Source organism: Tauraco erythrolophus, chromosome 1, assembly GCF_009769465.1.
Source record: "Tauraco erythrolophus isolate bTauEry1 chromosome 1, bTauEry1.pri, whole genome shotgun sequence".
NCBI lineage: Eukaryota > Metazoa > Chordata > Aves > Musophagiformes > Musophagidae > Tauraco > Tauraco erythrolophus.
This window is the reverse complement of record NC_141465.1, coordinates 117074627-117096000: the sequence shown is the minus strand read 5'-3', so window position 1 is coordinate 117096000 and position 21374 is coordinate 117074627. Positions and strand designations below refer to the sequence as shown.

At 36.8% G+C, this 21374-nt stretch overlaps 1 protein-coding gene across 2 annotated transcripts in view; it reads left to right on the top strand.

The window, feature by feature from the left end:
• Positions 1–21374, top strand: part of ZMYM2 (zinc finger MYM-type containing 2) — a 94365-nt gene that overhangs the window by 66421 nt on the left and 6570 nt on the right. For both annotated transcript variants that reach the window (XM_086621555.1, XM_086621565.1), the window contains 10 exons: positions 2138–2310; positions 8139–8304; positions 9242–9276; positions 11063–11192; positions 11364–11479; positions 12311–12482; positions 14176–14283; positions 16288–16382; positions 17579–17747; positions 18649–18800. In XM_086621555.1, the coding sequence (XP_086477681.1) occupies positions 2138–2310; positions 8139–8304; positions 9242–9276; positions 11063–11192; positions 11364–11479; positions 12311–12482; positions 14176–14283; positions 16288–16382; positions 17579–17747; positions 18649–18800 (1316 nt within the window). The remainder of the gene's footprint in view (positions 1–2137; positions 2311–8138; positions 8305–9241; positions 9277–11062; positions 11193–11363; positions 11480–12310; positions 12483–14175; positions 14284–16287; positions 16383–17578; positions 17748–18648; positions 18801–21374) is intronic.

The window sequence follows — 21374 nt, the reverse complement described above, 5'->3', positions numbered from 1 at the left end:
CTTACTTAATGTTCACTGCTCATTATTTTCGATGACTCAGAGAGATGTGGGAGATGTTTGACTGTAGAATTGAAAATTTCTTTCCTGATAACTTTTTTTTTTAATGTAACAGCAGTATGTTCTTCAATTTTACTCCCTATAGTTTAGTAGCCAAGAAGAATGTCAACTTTGTCCATTCCTTTTTGTAGACTGCTTAACCAGGTGCACATAGCGTACCTAATTGGTAGTAGAATACTTATACTTCAAGACTATAGTCTTGAAAGGTTGATGCAGCATTGAATGGTTCTTCCAAGGCACAGCTGAAGAGGAGGATACGTTGTTGTGCTGAGCTGTCTCTGGAATTGTAAAGAACTAGAAAGAATCTGATGCACCATACAATAATGAGAGATGGAGCCACAGGAAAAAATACAAGAAATTTTCAGTGCTTTGATGGGTACTTTTAACTAATAGCTTGCATACACTAGTATCTTCTGGATTATTATTTCCTTCAGAGCAGTGTACTTACAATTAGTGTACATCTCAATTAGTTGCACTGTAAGGATGATGGCTTGATTTGGCACATCCCATCTGCACTGACTGTTTTTTGTGTTAGTAATTTTCTTTATTCTGTTGTTAAAGAATCAGATGTATGTTTAAAAAAAAAAACAGTTTAAACCACAGTTATTACCTACAGCCTCTTATTTGTACGATATTCTATAATTGCCTTGTTTTGACATTGCTAGAAAATTTAATTTATTAGCAAAGCTTGTAGCATTGCAAGTTAAAATTCCTCAATAACCTTTTGGTTTTGGAAAATGCTGTCCACTGCAGCTTCCACTTACATGTTTGTGCTTTTAGTGATTTTAAAATCACACATGAAATTCACACACAAAATTTTACCCTAATAGACAACAGCACAAGTCACTTAATTGAAATTGCTGAATACATTATAATACTTTTATATTCCATATGCCAGAGCAAGTGCAGCACATATGTTGCATACTGAGTTTCCTAACTGAAGTACAGAAGTCTGCATGTGTTAGACTATATGCCCTAGCAGAGTGGGCACTTGAAAGACTTGAGTTCTGGTCTTGGTGGTATTGTGATGTTTGGGAGATCATAAAAACAAATGCAGCACTTCAGATTAAAGGTCTGTCTAGATATTATCTCGTCCCTCCAGTGTTTAATACAGACAGTTACTTCATCTTCTCATACTGTTCTCTTCTGTAAAATTAGCACAATTACAGAGGTATATGGTTTATGATTTAGGTAGGCATCAGCTGAATAGACAATAGATCTGAGGTAGTTTAAATACATTATATTCTCAAAATAGCCTATATAAGTATTCATCTTTTAATGCATTTAATGTGTTGGAATGTCTTTCCTAATTTGCTTGAGGGAGGATCAGATTACTGAAGAATATAGCCCTCATTATGGCAACCTTGAAATTACAACTGCATAGCAAATGCAAAAAAACCAACAACCCACTGTATGTGAAAAGAAAAAATAAAATATAATATTGATTTTATACAGATGCTACACAAATTTCATATGTAAGCTCCTATAATTGCATAATTATTTTCAGCGCTGATTGTTGCTTACTTTATAGTTGTATTTTTAAGAAACTCGTCAGTTCATAGGTCATCTTGTACCTATTAGTGTTCTGAAAAATTAATGAGTTAAGTGGCTTATTGTATTAATACGAATGAAAGTAGTAATAGAAATAAGTTAATCCTTGAAGATGGGTATTGTTTTAGTGGATAGTGTTGTCTAGCTTAAAATTTCTCCTCATCTTTGGATATCTCGCATTCTGAGGATGTTTAACTGAGCAACATAATTCCAAGTCAACATTTTTGCATGGGTCTATATGAATAGAAAATTACATATTTTTTTCTGACTGATTCAGGGATTTGATAAGCACAGATTAAAGGCTAGTGTTTCGAAAAAGATGCAGACCTCACATGAAACCATAGAGTTGTGCAGGAAAGATATTCAGGTAAAAATGTCTTGAAATATAGCCTATTATGCAACCTGAATTTGTCTGAAGCCCCAGTTTTTAGCTGTTGTTGTATTCATTTAATTTTCAATATTTAACTCTTAACTGTGATATCTCTCTGTAAAAATTACTTTGTTCCTAATGTTTAAAATCTGTTTCCAGGCTGCAAGCTGCTATATAAACAAGACTTTGCAAGACGGTTAGGACTGAGATGTGTTACTTGTAATTACTGCTCACAGCTGTGCAAAAAGGGAGCAACTAAGGAACTTGATGGTGTAGTGAGAGATTTCTGCAGTGAAGAGTGCTGTAAAAAATTTCAGGACTGGTACTACAAGGCAAGTAACTCAGAATTTTTGACGAGAGCTCCACAGTTTAAAAAACCAAAAATGCACATGTGAGGATATCTCAAGGACTGTGCAGCAAATACAGCTTCAGGAAAGCATTTGCTACACAATAAGCAAATGTATTAATTGCATCATTTGAGTTTTCTTAAATCTTAGAGCAGCATTTCTACCATCTGATTTTATTAATTCATTTGGTAAAGAAGTCTTGAGTTACAGAAAAACAAGCAACTACTATGTGTATTTGTTACTTTACAATTCCAATTTTTTCTCCTCAATTGATACCATATTTTTCTTGTCAAAACTTCTTAAATGTGTATCCAGAATGTTGAAAACACTGTTAATAGCAGCTGGATGATATCTTGAGTTGACTGACAATAAACTAGGTTACTAGTTTTTCTTGTTCCTGTTTTTGCCTCCTTTTTTTGCCTTTTCCCTTCTCCCACAGTTTGAACTGCAGAGGCTTTGATTGTTCAGTATTTCTCAGTGGAAAGGATGCCAAAGGGAAAAGCAAGACCAAATGGATTTCTAATAAAAATTTAAATCAAACAGATGGCATCTATTTATAAATCTCTGGAAGCTTAACTACCTTGTGAAGCACAACCAGCAAAAAAGTTCACGTTAAGAGATTTTTTTGTTTCCATTTTTTGAAAGAAGTAAAGGTGAAATTGGACTGGGTTTAACCTGCTCCAAGGATGAAATATTTGGTCTCTGGTGTGAACATCCTGGAAAGCTACACTGATAATATCAAAACGAACTACACTTGTGGATGCAATTGCAAAAAAGACAGTACAAAATTCATCACCTTACCAAAACTGTGTACACAGCCCGGAAGGCAATAAAAAGCTTGAAGTGTTAGAGGACTAGATACAAGTCTTGTAACTCAAGATGATCTACCTACCATAAAAGAACTGAATCTGAAGACTTATCTGATATTTTGAAGTGGCTGGTTCCAGAAACGTTACAGCCAAACGTTGTGAAGTTTTTATTTTGAATAATGTATGTAGGGTCCCGTTAGACATTCCTGAAAGAAAACTATTGAAGATCAGAATGTGTTTCTTCTGTCTCATGTGAAAATAGGGTGACAAAGCTTGACTACAAAGTACTTAACCTTGCTAAAATGTTAACTTCATACAATAATATTTAATCTATACGCCTTAAAACTTGGGATATTTGGTGAAATTTATCCCTGCGTAAAAAGTGCCTTCTGATATAGAACTGGAATAAAGCTTTGGTGTGCTTTAGAAGTGTCTTGGTGATTCAGCAAAGAACGTAGTCTGGGGTTGTGCATACCAAACTAGTTTCATGTACATAAATTTCTATGGAAGCTTGTACTCTGATTCAGGTTTGAGAACCGCTTGAAAACTCTTAACTTCAGGTTATCCTTCTGATCCGTGGGATAAGGCAATAACTTAATTGGCCCATTTAGTCTGCTTTAGAAATGCTTTTGGTACTGTGGTACTGGAAAGTTAGACATGATGCCATGACAAGGGATTTTAATCTAAACAGGCTTGCTGGTAACTAGTGACTTTTGGTACTATCGTTGACACTGAAATCTTAGATAATTTTACTTTTTGGAATCTTAGCTTGATAGTGGAACTAGTGTTACATGATATTGAAATGTTGATTGACATTTTTTTTCAAATACTTCTTAAAACTTTTTTCTAATTCAGTTCTGGTTATAAAAGTTTGGGATTTATTACATGGGGAAGACATGTAATAGGTTTTGGGAAATTGTGGGGGATTTTTTTTGCTAAAATTGTCTTTTTTTCCTTTACATCCTTGCTGGTAACTTCTCCCTCTTTTATAAAAGTAGCTCCAGATAGCTTAGATTTGGTAGTGCATTGTTAGCTGATGTTCTTACCTAGCCATAAATAGATAATGATCAAAACGTAGGAAGACAGAATAGATATGGACCCCTCCCCGGATTTGTACTTCGTTTACTGTTTTGTCTGTTAGCTTCTTAAAAGAACAGTTACATATGTATGAGCTTTGTCTCATTTATGCAATGTCCAGGATTACTTTGGAGTTTCAATTAATGTATACATGAAGAGAAATAAGTAGCAATAACCTAATAATGTTTTAACACCAGCATTGTGTTCATTAAACAAGTGTTTTTCTTCATCTTCTTTGTCTACTTTTTTTTTATGGACACATCTTTCTCATGTAGAATTATCTGGAAAACATCTTAACTTTTAAAAATAATTATTATGGAAGAGCTTCCCTCAGTGCCAAAATTCTCTTCTCAAAAAGCCAGAAGAACGTAGCAGTGGTAGAAGCATAACAGACTTCTCTAGAAGTATTAGAAGCTCATCAGACTATCTAGAAGCATTCTTCAAAGCTAATATGAAGGATTGAAATGTAAAAGAATAGTTCAGTCCTAATCATCGGTTGGGTGACAGCTACAGTTACCAGTTGGTGCCAAGGTCTGAGGAAATTTCTAGTGTATGGTGTTCTTGCACCTCTAAGACAAGAGGTAAAATTTTTGGTGTCTTTAGGTTAGGTCCCTAAGTTATTAGAGCTCCTCCTGTAAACTTCAATTGCATGCCATGGATTGGATGTTAATCTGAAAAATGCCTGGGAAATTTCAGTGTAAATATTTTAGTAGCCTGATGTTTGATGACAGTTTCAGTCATTTAATGTTACTTACACTAGAGCCTTGAAAGTACCTTGAAAAAGTGTATAGAGTTCTGAGAACAGCACAGAAATCTGTTTCTGTAAATACACATTGTGAAGCATTGCTGAAAATTCTACAGCTGGAATGTGCTTACAGGTCATTCAGGACTACAGTGGAATAGTGGCTGGTCTCAGCATGTACAGTGATGACCATGTATTCAGTGCAGGTCAGGTGTCTTCAGCAAAGACTGAGTAGGAGGTGGGGAACTACAGTCTGAGGCATTGAAGAATTATTGTAGCTGGTGAGCTCAGGTAGCAATGATTGTTCAACAGTGGTAAAACTGGAAACAATGAAGCCAGCATTAATCTGAGTGGTAAAGGCAGCAAGACAACCTTGTGGAATTTCTCCTGTCTCAATTTAGCTGTTATATCATTAGGCATCTCAATTTCAAGTAGGTACTGTTTCAGAACAGTTGATCTCCTTTCTCTTATATTCACTCACTCTCTGGAAACATCTCTTGCTTCCTGTTTATTGCAGATTGAACTCAGAATAGACAGCTAAAATTAGGTCAAATTAATACCAGTCCAAACCATTGGACAACATTTAGGAACAGGTCATTGGAGGATTAAAAATGTAAATAGAAGCACTGCACTTGAAACCTTTGGTTTTAAACCAAGTTTGGGGCAAACATTAGTGATTAGTATCACTATGCCCATTTGAACATGTTGAAGTTGGGCCTGGGAGAGGAATCAGACCGAAAAGCAGTCATGAGCCGCAAAGGAGTTATGTGCAATTGGAGCACAGATGGTATAGATGGTTTGGAAACAGAGAGATAGAGCAGACTCGAAAGCAGGTATTTTGGTGATTCAATTAACATATAGTGCTAGTATCTCAAATGAAAATAGATGTAAAGAGGAAGGAAGGAAAAGGTGGAAAATCATTAATTTGCTTTTTTTGCTTTCAGTTAATTTCACAGTCAGGGAACTGGGGAGAGAAAAGCAGGTGGTAGGAAACTTCCGTGCATGGAAGTATTGACTGCAAACATAATTATGGAAATGGTAGAATTACGGTGTAGCAAATGTAGGGATGAGAAGTGAGGCATCCTTATAAAGGAATCTTGGGCTTGCTAAGGAATAGTAATTTCCACGTGGAAGCAAACCAAAGTGTTTTCACCAAAATTGGAATGAAATTTCTATGATTCTATGATTCTAAATATCTTAGCGGCAGGCCAAGGAGAGACAATAATACGCTTATTCAAGGAGCAGAATCAGGAGAGGGAGAAAACACTTGCAGGAAGGCTGTAGCTGGTGCATATGACCAAGACTTGTCACCTTTTTCTTTGAAGGAGAGAGAAAATTGAGCAGAAAGTGGTGCTTTGATAGTTAAGAAATGTGGAGCCGATCAGAATAGGTGGGCTTTCTGTTCATGGGTCAGCTGTCAATCAGTGTTAGGTGGGCTTGAGATTTAAAATTAGAGTGAGTTAAACATAATTTTTTTTTCTGCTCGTATTTCAGCCTTTTGGTGGCTTTGGAAGATGCATTTGCATTAAAGATGTGAATTCAGTTTCCCTGAACCAATAAGTCTAGGCTACTCTGGCAACACACCACGCTTCATCTCCTTCCCCACTCCCTTCCAAGAATACAACTTACTCTTTTGTCCCACTGAGAACATCTCTGCTGCAGAACGAACTGTGGATCCGCATCAGCAGAAAGTCAAAGTGACAAATAAAACAAGAATGGAGGGAGGACGGGGGGAATGCAGATCTGCAGGGTCCCTAACCCTGTGTACCTTGCAGGTCCATAAGCGCTGCTGCTGACACCTGCACAGAGGAGGGGGGAAAAGAAGTAGCTGCCCTTCCAGGGGCACCTGGCACTTAGTGTGAGGTGATCCTGAAGGCACAGATTTAATTGCTGCCAATTTAAAGCTGGTTATACTGTTAGAATCAAGTCTCTCGATATATCATCTTAAATATTTGAAAATCATAACCGAGAGCTGAATTTCCTACATTGCCAGAGGATGGTGCTGGACTGTTCAAGTACAGAGAAGGAACTCAAAATTTAATAACTTTTAAAATTTGAACTAATTGGCCTGTTCATACTTTCTTTGGAGTGGCAAGAACTGCAGTTGGACCTTTTTTCAGCCATCAGAGCCTTGTGCATAACTGCAATGTTGTGTATGATATTACATATTGATGTTTTATGTTGCATATTATCATAACTTCCCTCTTCCTCTCCTGGCTATCTTGTTAGGTTGACTTATTTTGGATTCCTGAGCATCCATAAAGCTTTTGGATTTTTTTTAGGGACTTTAGGATGGAGGCTGTAAGCAATATCAAGGAGAGCAGTAGCGCAAACAATTCTTTGATTACTTGAAGATCTGAAACTGGGGCTATTGCTGTTCAGATAATAATTTATAGCATGGCTGGTTAAACTTAGTGGAATCTATTTTGGAATAAAACAATGTCTGTCTTAGTGTTGCTTCATGAAATTATCTTGTAGGCTGGTGAAAGATATAACTGAAATGTTTAGCTAGGGATACAGAAGAACAGTTTTAAGTTTCACCTTACATGCTAATTAGATTTTGTGGACACCTCTTAGGTTTGAGAGCTATTGTTGTTTATGAATCATAGAGAAACTTCAATGAACTAAATAATTGGAATCTAAAATTGTTGTCAAACTATTAAAATAATAAAAATATTGATGTTATTTACACTGAAGGGCTCTGATGTCATACCTAGGGAACTCATTGTCTTTGTGATTTAAAACAAAAAAAAACCACCAAGCTTCAAGGAGGAAGAAAACAACTCTACTTGTCCTCAGTTCAAGAGAATCATTAGGGAGTCTGTTATTTTCTGCTCTTGTTTTCCAGAATGTTTCAGTGGAATTAATTAAAATTGATGCATAAAACTCATATTTTGCTGTCTAGAAATTACCAGTTTTTAAGGAGTTAGTAAAGACTTAGTGAAACAAAGTGTATTAATTCTGGATATTAACTGCCAGCAAACAGCTGAAAATAAAGTGACGGGTGTGCCTGTATGCACAGGTTAGAAGGTAGTGAAACTATCTTAGAGCCTACATGAGCAAGACTTAACTGTGTAGTGGTAATGGTTCTTCAGTACTCTTAAAAATGTCACCTTTTAAAATGTAGAACTGATTTTTTTTCCCAAGGCTTGTTTAAAAATGTCAAAATCTTCCTTTGCATTAAGGCTACACGATGTGACTGTTGTAAGTCTCAAGGAACTCTCAAAGAGAAAGTGCAGTGGCGTGGCGAAATGAAACACTTTTGTGATCAGCACTGTTTGCTCCGTTTCTACTGTCAACAAAATGAACCAAATCTGGCAACTCAAAAAGGACCTGAGAACTTACACTATGGTATGTGCTGCTTTATGGCTTCTAAATGGCAAACAAGATGCTTCATTTAAATCAAAAATTTAAAGCTGCATGAATTATTTATTTGTTGTAATAAACTGTGTTAGAGATTACCATTTTTTATTTTATCATCAGAGACATCATTGAGGTGCTTGCTGTTTTTATCTTAGCTGTTTATTTTATTGCTTTTTTGAGAGCTGAAACATCAGGTAATCAAACAGTTTTGTAATCACTTCTTAAAAAACAAATCCTTTTAGGTTAAGCATAATTTTAGTATTGTATCATTATGGGGGCAGAAAACGTTTTCCTCTTTCATTGTGCTCTGATTTGTCTTTACTTGTTCTGTGGAAACATTTCTTTTCAAAATGTGTTTTGGTCACAGAGAGCAGATAAATGGACTAGGAATGAAAAAAAAATGAAATTAAAAGGAAATAAATGGAAACTATATGAGAATAGAATGAAAGTATCTAGATAAGAGGAATACATTGCTTTTGGGTTTTTTTTTCCTGTATTGGCAATAGGTACCATATAAATTTGTTGATGGGGGCTGAATGCATGTTTACATGGTTTAAATGGCATGTCAGGCAAAGTTAAAATCAATCAGCTTTTTAATTAATGTAATTATATCAACACAAGTTCTTTGTATGGCCACTTTCATATTTGAACATTTAGGTATTTACTTTTCTGAAAGAGGCTATATTCACATCTGATGGACCATTAATTTAGTGTTTGCCTTTGCGTAGAGTTCAGTGCTGGAGTAGTGAGGCACCTATGAATGAGAAGTCTTGCATGCAGTTCTCACCTGCAATACAATACTAATCAGTGCTGTTAATTTAACATTACCCTGATGATAGATGTTGTCTGAGTTGCTTACTGAAATTTGCTTTGATTCTGAAACAGGGAACAAAAAAAATCTAAAAATGTTTTCTCGTGTTTTTAGATCAGGGCTGTCAAACCCCTCGAACAAAAGTAACAGTAAGTACATATATTTAATACATATATAACATAATTAGATGTGTTTAGAAGGTGAGATCCTCGTGGCTTAAAGGAGTGCTATCAAAAAACAAAAAAATTAATATCTTTGATTCTAAGCTAAATTCGTGAAGTTTTTGTAGACTTTTTCACATCAGTAGTTGAAATTAGATTTTAAATGTTCATATTTTGTCTTTTCAAAGTCTTGTGGGAAACCAAATCATCAGCCATGTATTTTACATCTATAGTGCATGCAAATGTTGCTTAACAGTTAATCCACAAAGCATGTGTATCTTACTCACTTGTTTAGACTGAGTAGGTGTATATATTTGTTAAATATAGAAAGGGAAGATGGTTTCACTGATCAGTTAGAATATTAAGGTTGTATCTCAGCATTGAAAGGCTGAAAATAAAGTTTCAGATCTCGAATTATAATTCCTAAGAGTAGAATAATTGGTGCTCAAGGTCTGATTGACATTGCTACAGGTGATAGAAGAGAGAAGCGTAACCTTTTGCAGGATCACTGTCTGGTAGGGTGGGGATCATCAGTGGAGCAGCAGCTTTCATTCCGAGTTTCACGTTTTTTCAGCTTGTCAGAAGTATTATTAATTTTTTCATTTAGCCTAGCGTATTTTGTTTGAAACTTTTGTTTTGTTTTGATTTGTTTGTCTCAAGGAATATCTCAGAAGTACCTATTTTTCCACAAAGAGATTGATTCACCTTTTTAATGCAAATAGGCTTCTGTAAGGTAGATCTTAAATTTAAGTGAAAGTATTTTTATGGCATTTTAAAATAGGTTATCGAAAAACACAGAAAATTAGATTGTTTAGGTAACTAGAGGCATCAGGCAAGCTAAACTGTCAGGTTAAAACATCTAATATTTTATGCTTAATAGCTTCCAATGCAGCTGATGTTAATTCAGTCCATACATTTTTAAGAATCATATAAAAGCTATTTGTGATACAATATTTTTTTTTATAGTTTAGAAAGTGTATGTCTGTTAAATAAAGTCTACTGCTGTTTTTATGACTTGACTTTCTTTCTATATTTAAAAGGATATGTGAGGCTAGTCTTACTACATACGACCTAAAAAAGTGGCAGTGTGCTTCTTAAACCAGGCTCTAAAACTAGACAAGGGGACAAAAGCCGTGTCTGGAACTAGAAGTTTTTCACCTGTTGACTGTAAGGATGCAGTTTGGGCACTGTGTGATGTTCCCAAGTGTTTGTTGTCACTATTGTAGAGCCAGCAGAGGGAGCTCGAAGTTCATACTTTAAGTATTAAAAAATTGTCTACAGATAAAATTATTTAGAAATACATTTTTTTAAAAAATGTGATCTTTGGATTATAGCATAGTTTAAGGAGGTTAGACCTTGAGCCAAAAGTTTGTTATGCTACTTATAGCGAATTCTTTTTACAGCCAAAATTATTTTCTAGGTTATACAATAGCTTAAGTTGCACTTTCATTTAAATGAGAACGTAAAATAGAGTATCTTAAGAGTATCTTAAATTAAAAAAAAAAAAAAAAAGAAAAGGAAAGTGAGTCAGAAGTTGTTAATCAAAGTGCTAGCCCTGATTGAACAAAATATAACTGTTACATCCCTGGCAGTGGCAGCGCATTACTAGAAACGTAGAATAGCTTGCAGTTAAAGAGTAGTAGTTGATGCTGTTGTGACCTTCCTCTTCAGTATCTCATGTATGAAAAGTATCACCTGATACATTAGAGCAAGAACTTTGTGTTGAAACCAGTGGGGTGTAACAGCACGTTCCCTTTTATGTGCTTGTCTGTAGGGCTCAGCACCACCACCTTCTCCAACACCTAACAGAGAAATGAAGAACAAGGCAGTTCTTTGCAAGCCTTTGACAATGACGAAAGCCACGTACTGTAAACCTCATATGCAGACAAAATCTTGTCAGACAGGTAACTCCTGAACTGTACTGGAACTACTCATTTCTTCATTGCAGTTTTTTTTTAGCTGTTAGTGTCTTGGAACATATTGTAAATATTCTGATTTTTTTTCCCTAAACTGCAGATGTAAAATATATTTAAGTACCTGGCAGTGTTTGCCTTTTTCTTTTTTTCTCTTAATAGAAGATGATTGGAAAAAAGAGTATGTCCCAGTGCCTATTCCTGTACCTGTCTATGTTCCGGTGCCTATGAACATGTATAGTCAAAATGTTCCTGTTCCTACGACAGTTCCTGTTCCTGTAAGTGAGACTTCAGCTTCATTTTTAAATTGACATCCATTCACATGTATGTGTGGGACCACTTTATTGTTGGTTGTTCTCATTCTGGTCTGTCTAAAGGATTGCAGGATGCTGCAGCACTTATTTATTGAAAAAGCATTAGAAAACTCAGTGGCACTTGATTTCCTTGTTGTTTATGTCCTATCTGCCTGCTTTAAGTGTGAAAATCTTGTGTTGCTGAACTTTTTAGGAACAGTTCTGAGGGATACTTTTTGGTTTGCTGAATAAGCATTAAACAGCAAGATTTATTCTGGTAATAGGGAAATTGAAAGATTGTGTTGGGAAGGGATGGCAGAGTGGGATAAACAGAAGGAAGAAAAGCAAATAAAAACCCACAAACCTTGTGCCAGCAACAGAAAATAACTCTTTAAGTTAAATTTGTTATCACTTATGTACCAAACCTCATTCAAATGGTGGGACAAAACCCTGAATTCTTAAAATTGTGTTTCACAAGCAAACCACTGAAACAGGATGCTGATGTGTATGAAGTAGTATGAAGTTATAGTCAGACAGGTTTGAAGCTCCAAAATCCCTTTTGTTCTTACTCTTGTCATATTTTTTTTTCTATATCCTTTCCTGCTTTCCCTTCTGTTCATCATTTATGTTGAATTTTTTAACCTGTCAATGTTTTTTTTTAATTAGCCTGCACTGAAGTTACATTTTTCTAATCTGTATTAACTTTGTCTTTTAGAAGAGGGGTGTAGAGTTTTTTTCTGTGTTGACTGCTGCTGATGCTTTGTTACAGCATATCTTTTTTCTTTTCTAATTATATCTTCCTCCCTGCCTGCATAGGTGCCAGTTCCAGTTTTCTTGCCCACTCCTGTGGATAGCAGTGAGAAAATCTTTGCTGCAATAGAAGAGCTGAGGGGAAAAGTGCCCTCAAATCCTCTGGAAACTGAGCTACTGAACTTGTCAGGGATGGTACCTGAAAGTGATGGAAAAGCTGAAGCTTGTGATGTGGCCAGTGAGTTTCTTACCTAGGTTTTGACTCTTTGGAGTGTTGGGATGTATATGTGGGGGTGTGTGAATCAAGAGAAGGGTTGGGGTTTTTTTATTTTTTATTTTAGGGAAACATTCTTTGAATACAACAGTGCTACTTTTGAGTTATTAAATATTAAGTTGAAACCTTAATTATTTAAATATTTTTAAAGGTCATTTTAGCACATTTGAAAAACAGCAAACTTTCTGAAATCTGTCATGTGGCTTCAGTGTGCTGTACCAGACCTTTGCCTTTAAAAACATGGGCTTGTGCGAACTCCTTGGCTGATGGCAAGCAGTCATCTAAGATTGTATAACTCAAAACAAGCCAAAACCAATGTATTCTTCCTCCCAGAAAGCCTCAAGTGAAAAGTTTAGGGAAAGTAATCTCCATAGCTGTGTCTTGCAGGTGGGAACACAACTTTCTCTGAACAAGGTGGGATATGACAGGGATCTGGTCTCTTTGTAGTAACACGTTACTAGGCACGTTTTATATTGGGTATGAGGAAGCAGGGACTGTTAAAACTAAGAGAAACATAACATTTCACAAGTGGAACTGAGGTCAACAAAACCAAGTGACCTAATGATGCTTTCATTCTTGGTTGATCCTGACCTGCAAGTATCATCTCTTTGAGGATAGGAATTGAAGATAATTTTTCCATAACTATTTCCATAATTTTTTTTTTTCCAAGCTCTTTGAACAGATATCTCAAAGGATATTGATAAATGACATGAACTTGTGCTTTGGGTATGGTATGTAGGAGGCCAGTGGTGCTGCAGTCCCAAAAGGCTTAGTGTTTTCCAAACTGCTGCTATTCCCCTACTAAAGCTGGACATTTCTGGTAATGCTGCAAGGCTGTCATTTGCAGTTCCTTGCTCTCTCTTGCTAAGAACAACTAGGTGAATGAGTAGATATATGGGATCAGAGCTTGCTTTTTTTGCAGAGAACTGAATTTGGAGAAATCTCTCTTTGCCAGAAGTTGGAAAGAGGTCAAGCTTTTGTTTCTCTCAGCTTGCCTTCCTTGTTTGCTTTTGTAGGATCTCTTTCATGGGTTTGAAAGTCTGTTCTGTTCCAGGCAGAATCATTACTTTAAACTCAAAGAGGGTAGATTTAGATTAGATATAAGGAAGAAATTTTTTACATGGAGGGTGGTGAGGCATTGGAACAGGTTGCCCAGAGATGTTGTGGATGCCCCATCCCTGGAAGTGTTCAAGGCCAGGTTGGATGAGGCTTTGAGCAATCTGGTGTAGTAGAGGGTGTCTCTGCCTATGGCAGGGGGGTCGGAACTAGATGATCTTTGAGGACCCTTCCAACCCTAACCGTTCTATGATTCTGTGGACAGAACTAGATGGTAAGGTTTGTCAAGTTTGTTTGAGTTCTGTGATTGGTTGATATGATCTAGATTCCCCAGTGTTTGATTTGCTATACACATGTTTTGCTGACTCAACCTAAGGAAAGACAAATGGACTATTAAGTATTTTTTCTGTTTGAAGGAAATCAGATTGGAGAAGTAAATCTAAGATCCCAAGAGCAACAAAACCTAGGATGTTGATAAGCAGAACAAGCAGTTTTAGAACAACTCAGCTTCTAGTGTTCAAAACCTGCGTTGTTTTGACTAATCTATGTGTTGGTTAAAATAACGAGAGGTTTTTTTGGTTTTATTTGTTTGTTTTAACAGGTGCCGTAGTTGAGTCAAATCTACTAAACTCAGAAAGAGAGGTACAGACAAGCTTGCCTGATGTTCCATATGAACCAGACCTTGATATTGAAGTAGACTTTCCAAGAGGTATTTTTTTTCTGTTACTTTAATAAATATTGTGAAATAGATATTGTGGGTAGCTATTGTACTTTGTTTCCTCATCCTTTCAGAGGAGCTTTATTTGATTGCAAGATCCACTTGACAGACTTCTAGGTAAAACTTTGCCATGTCTTTGCAAACTGAGGACTTCTGAAGTAGTTCCTCCATCTTTCTAAATATGGTATCTGAATGCAAAAAAGGCAAAATTTACCTTTCACAACTTGACTGCATTGCTTGGTTTTGGACATGGATTTAGGAAAGCTATTTTGAAGGCTCAAAGGCTGAGATAGTGTGTGTCATGGAGAACAATAATGAATACATTCTTCAGTCACCAGGTATTTCCATGGGAAATGGTGATTGAGAGACAAAATGACAAAAGGACAAGTTTCCCACTCAAGTTTGTTAGAAAATTTCAAGCTGATATGCTGCACGTCACTTGTCTTACTTTTTAGTAGCTTGTTAATGTCTGTACATGCGTGTGGAAAAGGTAGTGTTATTTGAATTAGCAGGAAACTCACTACTTTGAGACCTTTTATGTGTTAACGCAGAATGCAGGCAACAGTGTTTGTTTCCTTATACCATGTCCTAATTGGTCCAAGATCTACAAAAGCTCCTGGCCGTAGCTAGTATCTCCCTTCTCTTGGACATAAAACTTATACCTCCCGTGGCTATCTTCTGCATCTGGTGTTGAAAGTCTCCTTTGCCTTGTGCCATAGATACAGCCTGGTGTAGTGGAGGGATTTCTCTGCCCATGGCAGGGGGGTTGGAACTAGATGATCCTTAACATCCCTTCCAACCCTAACCATTCTATGATTCTATATCCTCACTAGATGCCCAGACTGGACTTTTCAGTTTGCTGTATGTCTGATTTAAAGATCAAGTCTAGGTGTTAGTCTGACCTTACTCTTAGGAAGTTTATTAGCCAGATGCATACTGGATTTTCACCCCTCTTTATAAGTGAGACTTGATACATGAGAATGATTTTTTTTTTTTTTTTTTTTTTTCTTCCATGTTTTTTCTAAGTGGAATAGTCAATAATAGCAGTTTGTAATAGATACTGATTACACTGCAGTGCTTCTGAGAGAAGATTCTTTGTGGTAGCAGAAGAAGGACTGGTATTTAGTTTGGGGCAGAGTTCTTAAATCTTTGCATGTGTGTACTATTTCATCTGAACCAGTTTGAATGATGTCTTGAGTAGTAATGTGGTGAAATCAGACTAACTATCAGAAGAGCATTCAGTTTTGAATGAAGACATTGTTTGATGGCTAAATACTTTCAATAAAGTAGATAAAGGTGGAACTTGCAACATTAAATCCGTTCACATGTTTTCCCATTCCGCTGTACTGCCTGAGATAGAATCCTTCTATCCTACCCCTGAAATGTTAAAGTGTTTTGACATACTACCTACTGTGTATCTGTTTACCAAAATTACGGTAGTGTCCATTATGAGCTAGACCTCCAGTTCTTGTATAAATAATAGACTAATATCAGTTTCCTCTGAAAGAGTTCACATTCTGCTTTGTAATGTTTTTAACCGAGTATGATTTGCTATATAAAATACAAAACATGAATAGAAATTATGGAAATATATGAACAAAAGTGCATGTAGTAAGTTAATTTGTATTTTTTCCACTCAGCTGCTCATTCTCGCCATAACTTACACTTCATAATGACTGGCTAGACAGGAAAATTTTTTTAAGGGTCCATAGTAAGAAATGCTGCCTTAATGACTTGCCGTAGTGCTTGAAAATGTTGATCATTGTGTCCGTTACAATTTAGTTAGACATAAACATTTTGATAGTTTTGCCTTACTTTCAAAATAAGAATAGGCTTATTTCCTCCTACCAAAGTGTAGTCTTTGGTACTGTTTATATGTCTGCTTTTGTGGACTTTTTGTGTTAATGCACACAGGTATTGTTCATTGGGGTTTTTTTTAAACCGGTATTACTCACAAGATGTTTAGAAAATAAGGTTCTGTTAATGTATTTTCAGCAACTGAGGAGCTTGATACAGAAAATGAGTTTTTGTTACCACCTGTTTTTGGGGAAGAATATGAGGAACAGCCAAGGCCTCGGTCCAAAAAGAAGGTAATTTTTGTTATGCTATTAAAAAAAAAAAAAAAAGCACAAAATTTAAGTAGGCAAAAATATGTAAGGTTTGGAGGGGTTTTTTTCAGTTGTCATACTGCTCTAAAACGTATTACTGCCTCTTCATACCTAATATCCTATCTGTATCATATAAATGGATATATTTCAAATACTAAAATTATCTCTAGTCCTATGTCTGTTGAAGTTAACTGTTGGATTTAATAGGAGTGTGATTTCTAAATTCTGATCCCATTTTTGCCTCACATTGGTAGGACTGTTGATGTAATATGCTACTGTGCATATACTTGCTGTACTCTTAGTAGTGCTTTTCTACCTTCTACTTTGAACAAAGCCATCTTGGCTTAATTTGATAGTATAATGGAAGAATGTTGGCATTACCATGGCTTATAATGGGAGCTGTAGAATCTCCTGTATAAAATAGTTTTAAAAAAACCCATTTTTATTTGCTTGTAATTTTCGCAGATTTTATTTTCAGTCAAAAGTCTTAGTTTAGATGTTGCAAATGAATTAGCCATGTTCTTTTATTTAGAAGGAAGGAAGCTAACAGGAAATAGAATTTCTAGTGCCTGGCACAAAGCTGAAATGGTTTTATTCCAATAACTGCAGTAGATATCACAGCTTTAAAAAAAAAACAGCCATCTTCTAATAAAACTTTCTAAGAATAAATGTGACTTTCTAGTTTAAATTTGTATTGAGACCGTCGATATTATCCACCGGACGTTATCCACATATCCACTGCTGGATATGCTTTACTTTGGGACCAATGGTGGGTTTTCCATTGATGGGTTCAGTTGAGCCTGAAAGTTGACCTTCTGACATAGATCTGTAGCAACTTTCTGTGCAATAATGCAAGGAAATCCTATAAACACACTGAATTATTTGATGCATCGTGTGTTTGTTGCTTAGCACGCTGTAACAAATACAGCAACTCCATTATCAAAAATTGTTCTGTCTGTGTTAGGAACCAGTTTGAAGGTGAATTAGGAACGTCTGTCAGTAAATACTGGCCTTAGAAGTATGTTTGACACAGAGACTACCTACCAAATGAGGCGTGTGTTTCTTTACACGGAACGTTCAGTTTGTCATTTGGGCTGCAGCTCGCTTGTTCTGCCCTGCTTCTGTGTCGTTGCTGTTGGTGGCTCTCGGTGGTGTTAACAGCTGTGTTCCAATGGCAGGGGGTGAAGAGGAAAGCGGTCTCAGAGTACCAGTCCCACGACGACAGCTCTGAAAACTCAGAGTGTAGTTTCCCGTTCAAATACACGTATGGTGTGAATGCGTGGAAGCACTGGGTAAAGTCTCGGTATTTAGATGAAGAGCTTCCAGAATTAGAGGAACTGAAATCAAGTAAGTATTTCCAAAACTCTGGCATCCAGATTCTTATTTGGTAGGGAAAATTGCTGTACTTGTCTGATTTTTCAGCTGGAATTTTTTAAAAGAAGTTTTCACGTGTCCTTAATGTTTCCACAATTCTCACTGGGATTATTTTACCACAGAGTTACCGAACCTAGTTCCTAGTTTTTCCTAGTTTTCCCTACTTGGTTCAAAATGCTGGATCTCACATGTCTCGTGCCAGCCAGGACAGCACCTTCCTGGGTCTTCTGAGTTTCCACGACCATTTTCATTTTTTGTTTTCATCCTGTTTTTCTTCATATTCTAACTCTCCTTGGAGTTCACTCGTTTTCTGGCCTTCTAAATTCCAAGGGAGGGGCATCCTGCTCTTTATCCTGGAAGGAGATCTTCATCTGGGGCTGGCATTACCTTTCTGTGGAGCTCTGACACGTGGAGCCTTACTGCTCTTTCTGCAGCGCCCCTCTCTGTGTACATTTGTATTGTGAGGGAAAAGGGAGATTGCTGCTACTCTGCTGTTCTTCAGCTCCCACGTGCGTCTTAGCACCTTTGCCTTATGCTGTTGGATCTATGGAAATTGCCGTTTCCCATGAAGGTCTCCCTCTACATCACTGTCTTTACTTCAGCATCTTGGGCCATTTCGGTGTCATCCTCAGCTGTGCATGACAGTACGTTTGTCAGTGGGAGATGCTGCATTTGGTTAACTTGACTTTACTCTGATAACCTTATTTAATTCAGACCTAACATTAAAACTACTTAGTATATTTAGACTTGTTCATTGGTTAGTGGAGAGGACATCAAGCCAGTTTCCTGCTTTCCAGCCCAAAAATACCCCCATCCCACCCTCACCATGTAATAATTCTGTTGTATAATGTAGCGTTTTTTCTCTATTTTACAGCAAAGTCTGTGAAATTAAAGGAAGATCTATTATCACATACTTCAGCTGAGTTAAACTATGGGTTGACACATTTTGTCAATGAAATTCGAAGGCCAAATGGAGAGAACTATGCACCTGACAGCATCTATTATCTGTGTCTTGGGATTCAGGAGGTTAGTAGAGGCTGTAGAGATGGGAAGCGGAGCTGCTGATTTGACTGTATCCCATTTCAGTGGAACAATGGCGATAACGTGAATTTATTGCCTAGGAGCTATTCTTAATATGATGGCTATGATCTGGAACACAGAGAGGCTGCTGTGTAAATCACATTGTAGAAAGCTGTCTGTATAGAAAATGAGTCTGCAGACCTATCAGGAAAATTCAAATGCAAACTGGTATATAATATTGATTTTAAGCTTCTTGCTGGGTTAAAGCAAGGAACTTGCAATCTAAAATGACATCTTTTTTCCAAATTTTGTGCTTCACTTTGTTTGCTAAAGATGGCTTAATGTAAAAACAGAATGAAACAAGGCACAATTTGTAAATGTTTTACTAATTCACTTACTTAGCATATAGTGGAAACAGGCTATTTGAAGTGTCTTTTTGGGAGAGTCTAATGTACTGAATATTGCAGACTGTGGGCAGTCAGGCTATTTCGTAGAGTGGAGAAAACGCTGCTCTATTGGCTGTCTTACACACATGCACTGTGCCCTCAAATTGTAATTACGTTGTATTTTGAAGATAAAGGGAGTCATTTTAGATGTATCGTGTGCAAAGGCAGTAACATATCACTAGATAATTAGAAAAGCTATTCCTTTCAAGCAGAGAATGTCTTTATTTTTGGTACATAAGGCAAATCATAGATAAACTAAGCTGTGTTCAGAGCTGAGAACACAGAAAATTTCATTCAAGTTAAAAGGCAATAGAAAATGCCTATGATGTGGAAAGCAAGCTGTTCACAGGCTTTGCAATCCTGCTTAAACTGTTTCATGCTTAAGGCAGGGAACTTGAAGCAAATAAGAAATTTTCAAATCAAAATCTTTTGACATAAATAGTACCTCCACTAATTCTTCTGTATTGCGAGTATGCAAAATTAAGGAGTTAGTTGATATCTTTACCTCATGGTTGAAATTTGAGAAGTGAGTATTCATTTTAGTCAATATTGCTACACCGCATGTTTCAAATTCAGCTAGCTTTCTGCTTCTGCCCTTGCATGATATACTGTCTCTCTGTATCTTTCTGTTGAATTGAAAATGCTCATATTAAGGTGATAAACAATACACAGAGCGAGCTATGCGTTTATAAAATGGAACTCAAATAAGTTTTTTCTTTTTTTTTTCACCTTTTGTGCCTTTGACATTGCTTATTTTGTCTACTGTGAAAGCTAGTTATGTGTAAAACTTTTTTTTTTTAGCTCATCAGAACCAATGTTTGTGTGATACAACACAATTATTATGAGCTGTAATACACATACACGATGCTGGAATGTTAAGAGGAATAACTTGTGGTCATTTTAGTGCAATTATTGCTTATACTTAGTGTTTAGTATTTAATTGGGTGATGTTAACAGCCCTGTTTCGTTGGCCTGGTTGTACCACTGCTGTTCATCCTGGTAGGAAGATCTGCCCTATTCTGAGGAGTTTACATTTCACTAAGGCAGACAGCAGGTGAGGGACAGAAACATGTAAGCATGTGAGCTGTCAAGGGTTGCAGCCAACATCGTGGGCTAATGGCAAATTGCGTGTATATGGATATGTGTTACCCTTCTGAAGAAACAGGTGTTAACGATACGCTAAACGCAACGTAGTTGTTGCAATGTGCAGCAAAACTCCATTGCCTTCTAGTATCTTAGTCCTTCTTCCCATCTGACAACCTCGATGTGGGTGCTCCTGAAAGAGAGTAAGTTATCTACTACTGCATGAAAGGTATTGGCTCTGTTTAACTCAGAAGGGGCTCAGAGGAGATTTAAATTGTGCCATTTAAGGATAAAGTTGTGCCAAAGATCATCAATGTTTTGCTAGCTTAGAGTAAGTTTCTCTTCAAAGGAAGAGAATGTGGAAGCCATAGGTTAGAAAAAGAGCACTTTCCCCTTCCACCAAAACTACTGCACTCTCTGTGGCTAAGTATGGGCTCAGGTTGGAGGTTTTCCTCGTGGGTGTGATATGATTTCAGCACAGGAGAAGAGTCTTCAAGTCTTAAGTTGTTTTTTTGACTTTGTAAAATAACTGTTTTTCTTAAAGGAAGCACTGGGAAAATGTGTTTCAGCAAACTGGTCCCTGACTCAAATGGTACATTTTCTCAGTTCAGGTTCATTTGTGGCTGAAATTGTTCTGCTTCCAACCAGAAATGCTTCAATAATGGTTTTGATAACTCTGAAGTACTGATCCTGAAAAATAGCACGCTTAAAAGTAAAGCTTGTTGCACAGTCAGGCAGGCATCTAGTGGAGAGGGTTCATTCAGAAGAAGGTGTTAGCCTGCCTGGCTCCCCTGCTGCTTCATGGCCTTCATTCTTTGTCCCAGTACAGGTTGGAGGGGTTTTTTGTTTTGGTTTGTTTATTTATTTGTTTGGTTGGTTTTTGCACGTGTAATAATGGGATTGTTTGGGCAAAAGTGAGGCTGATGGAGCTTGGCAGATGTTTGTCTGAAGATGCTGTGGCAGTGACTCAGCCTGTTCTCCACCGTGGGACTCAGAGGGTCCATTCCCTCCTGCTCACTGCCCTTTCGGTAGAGCTCATCCCAGGTCGAAA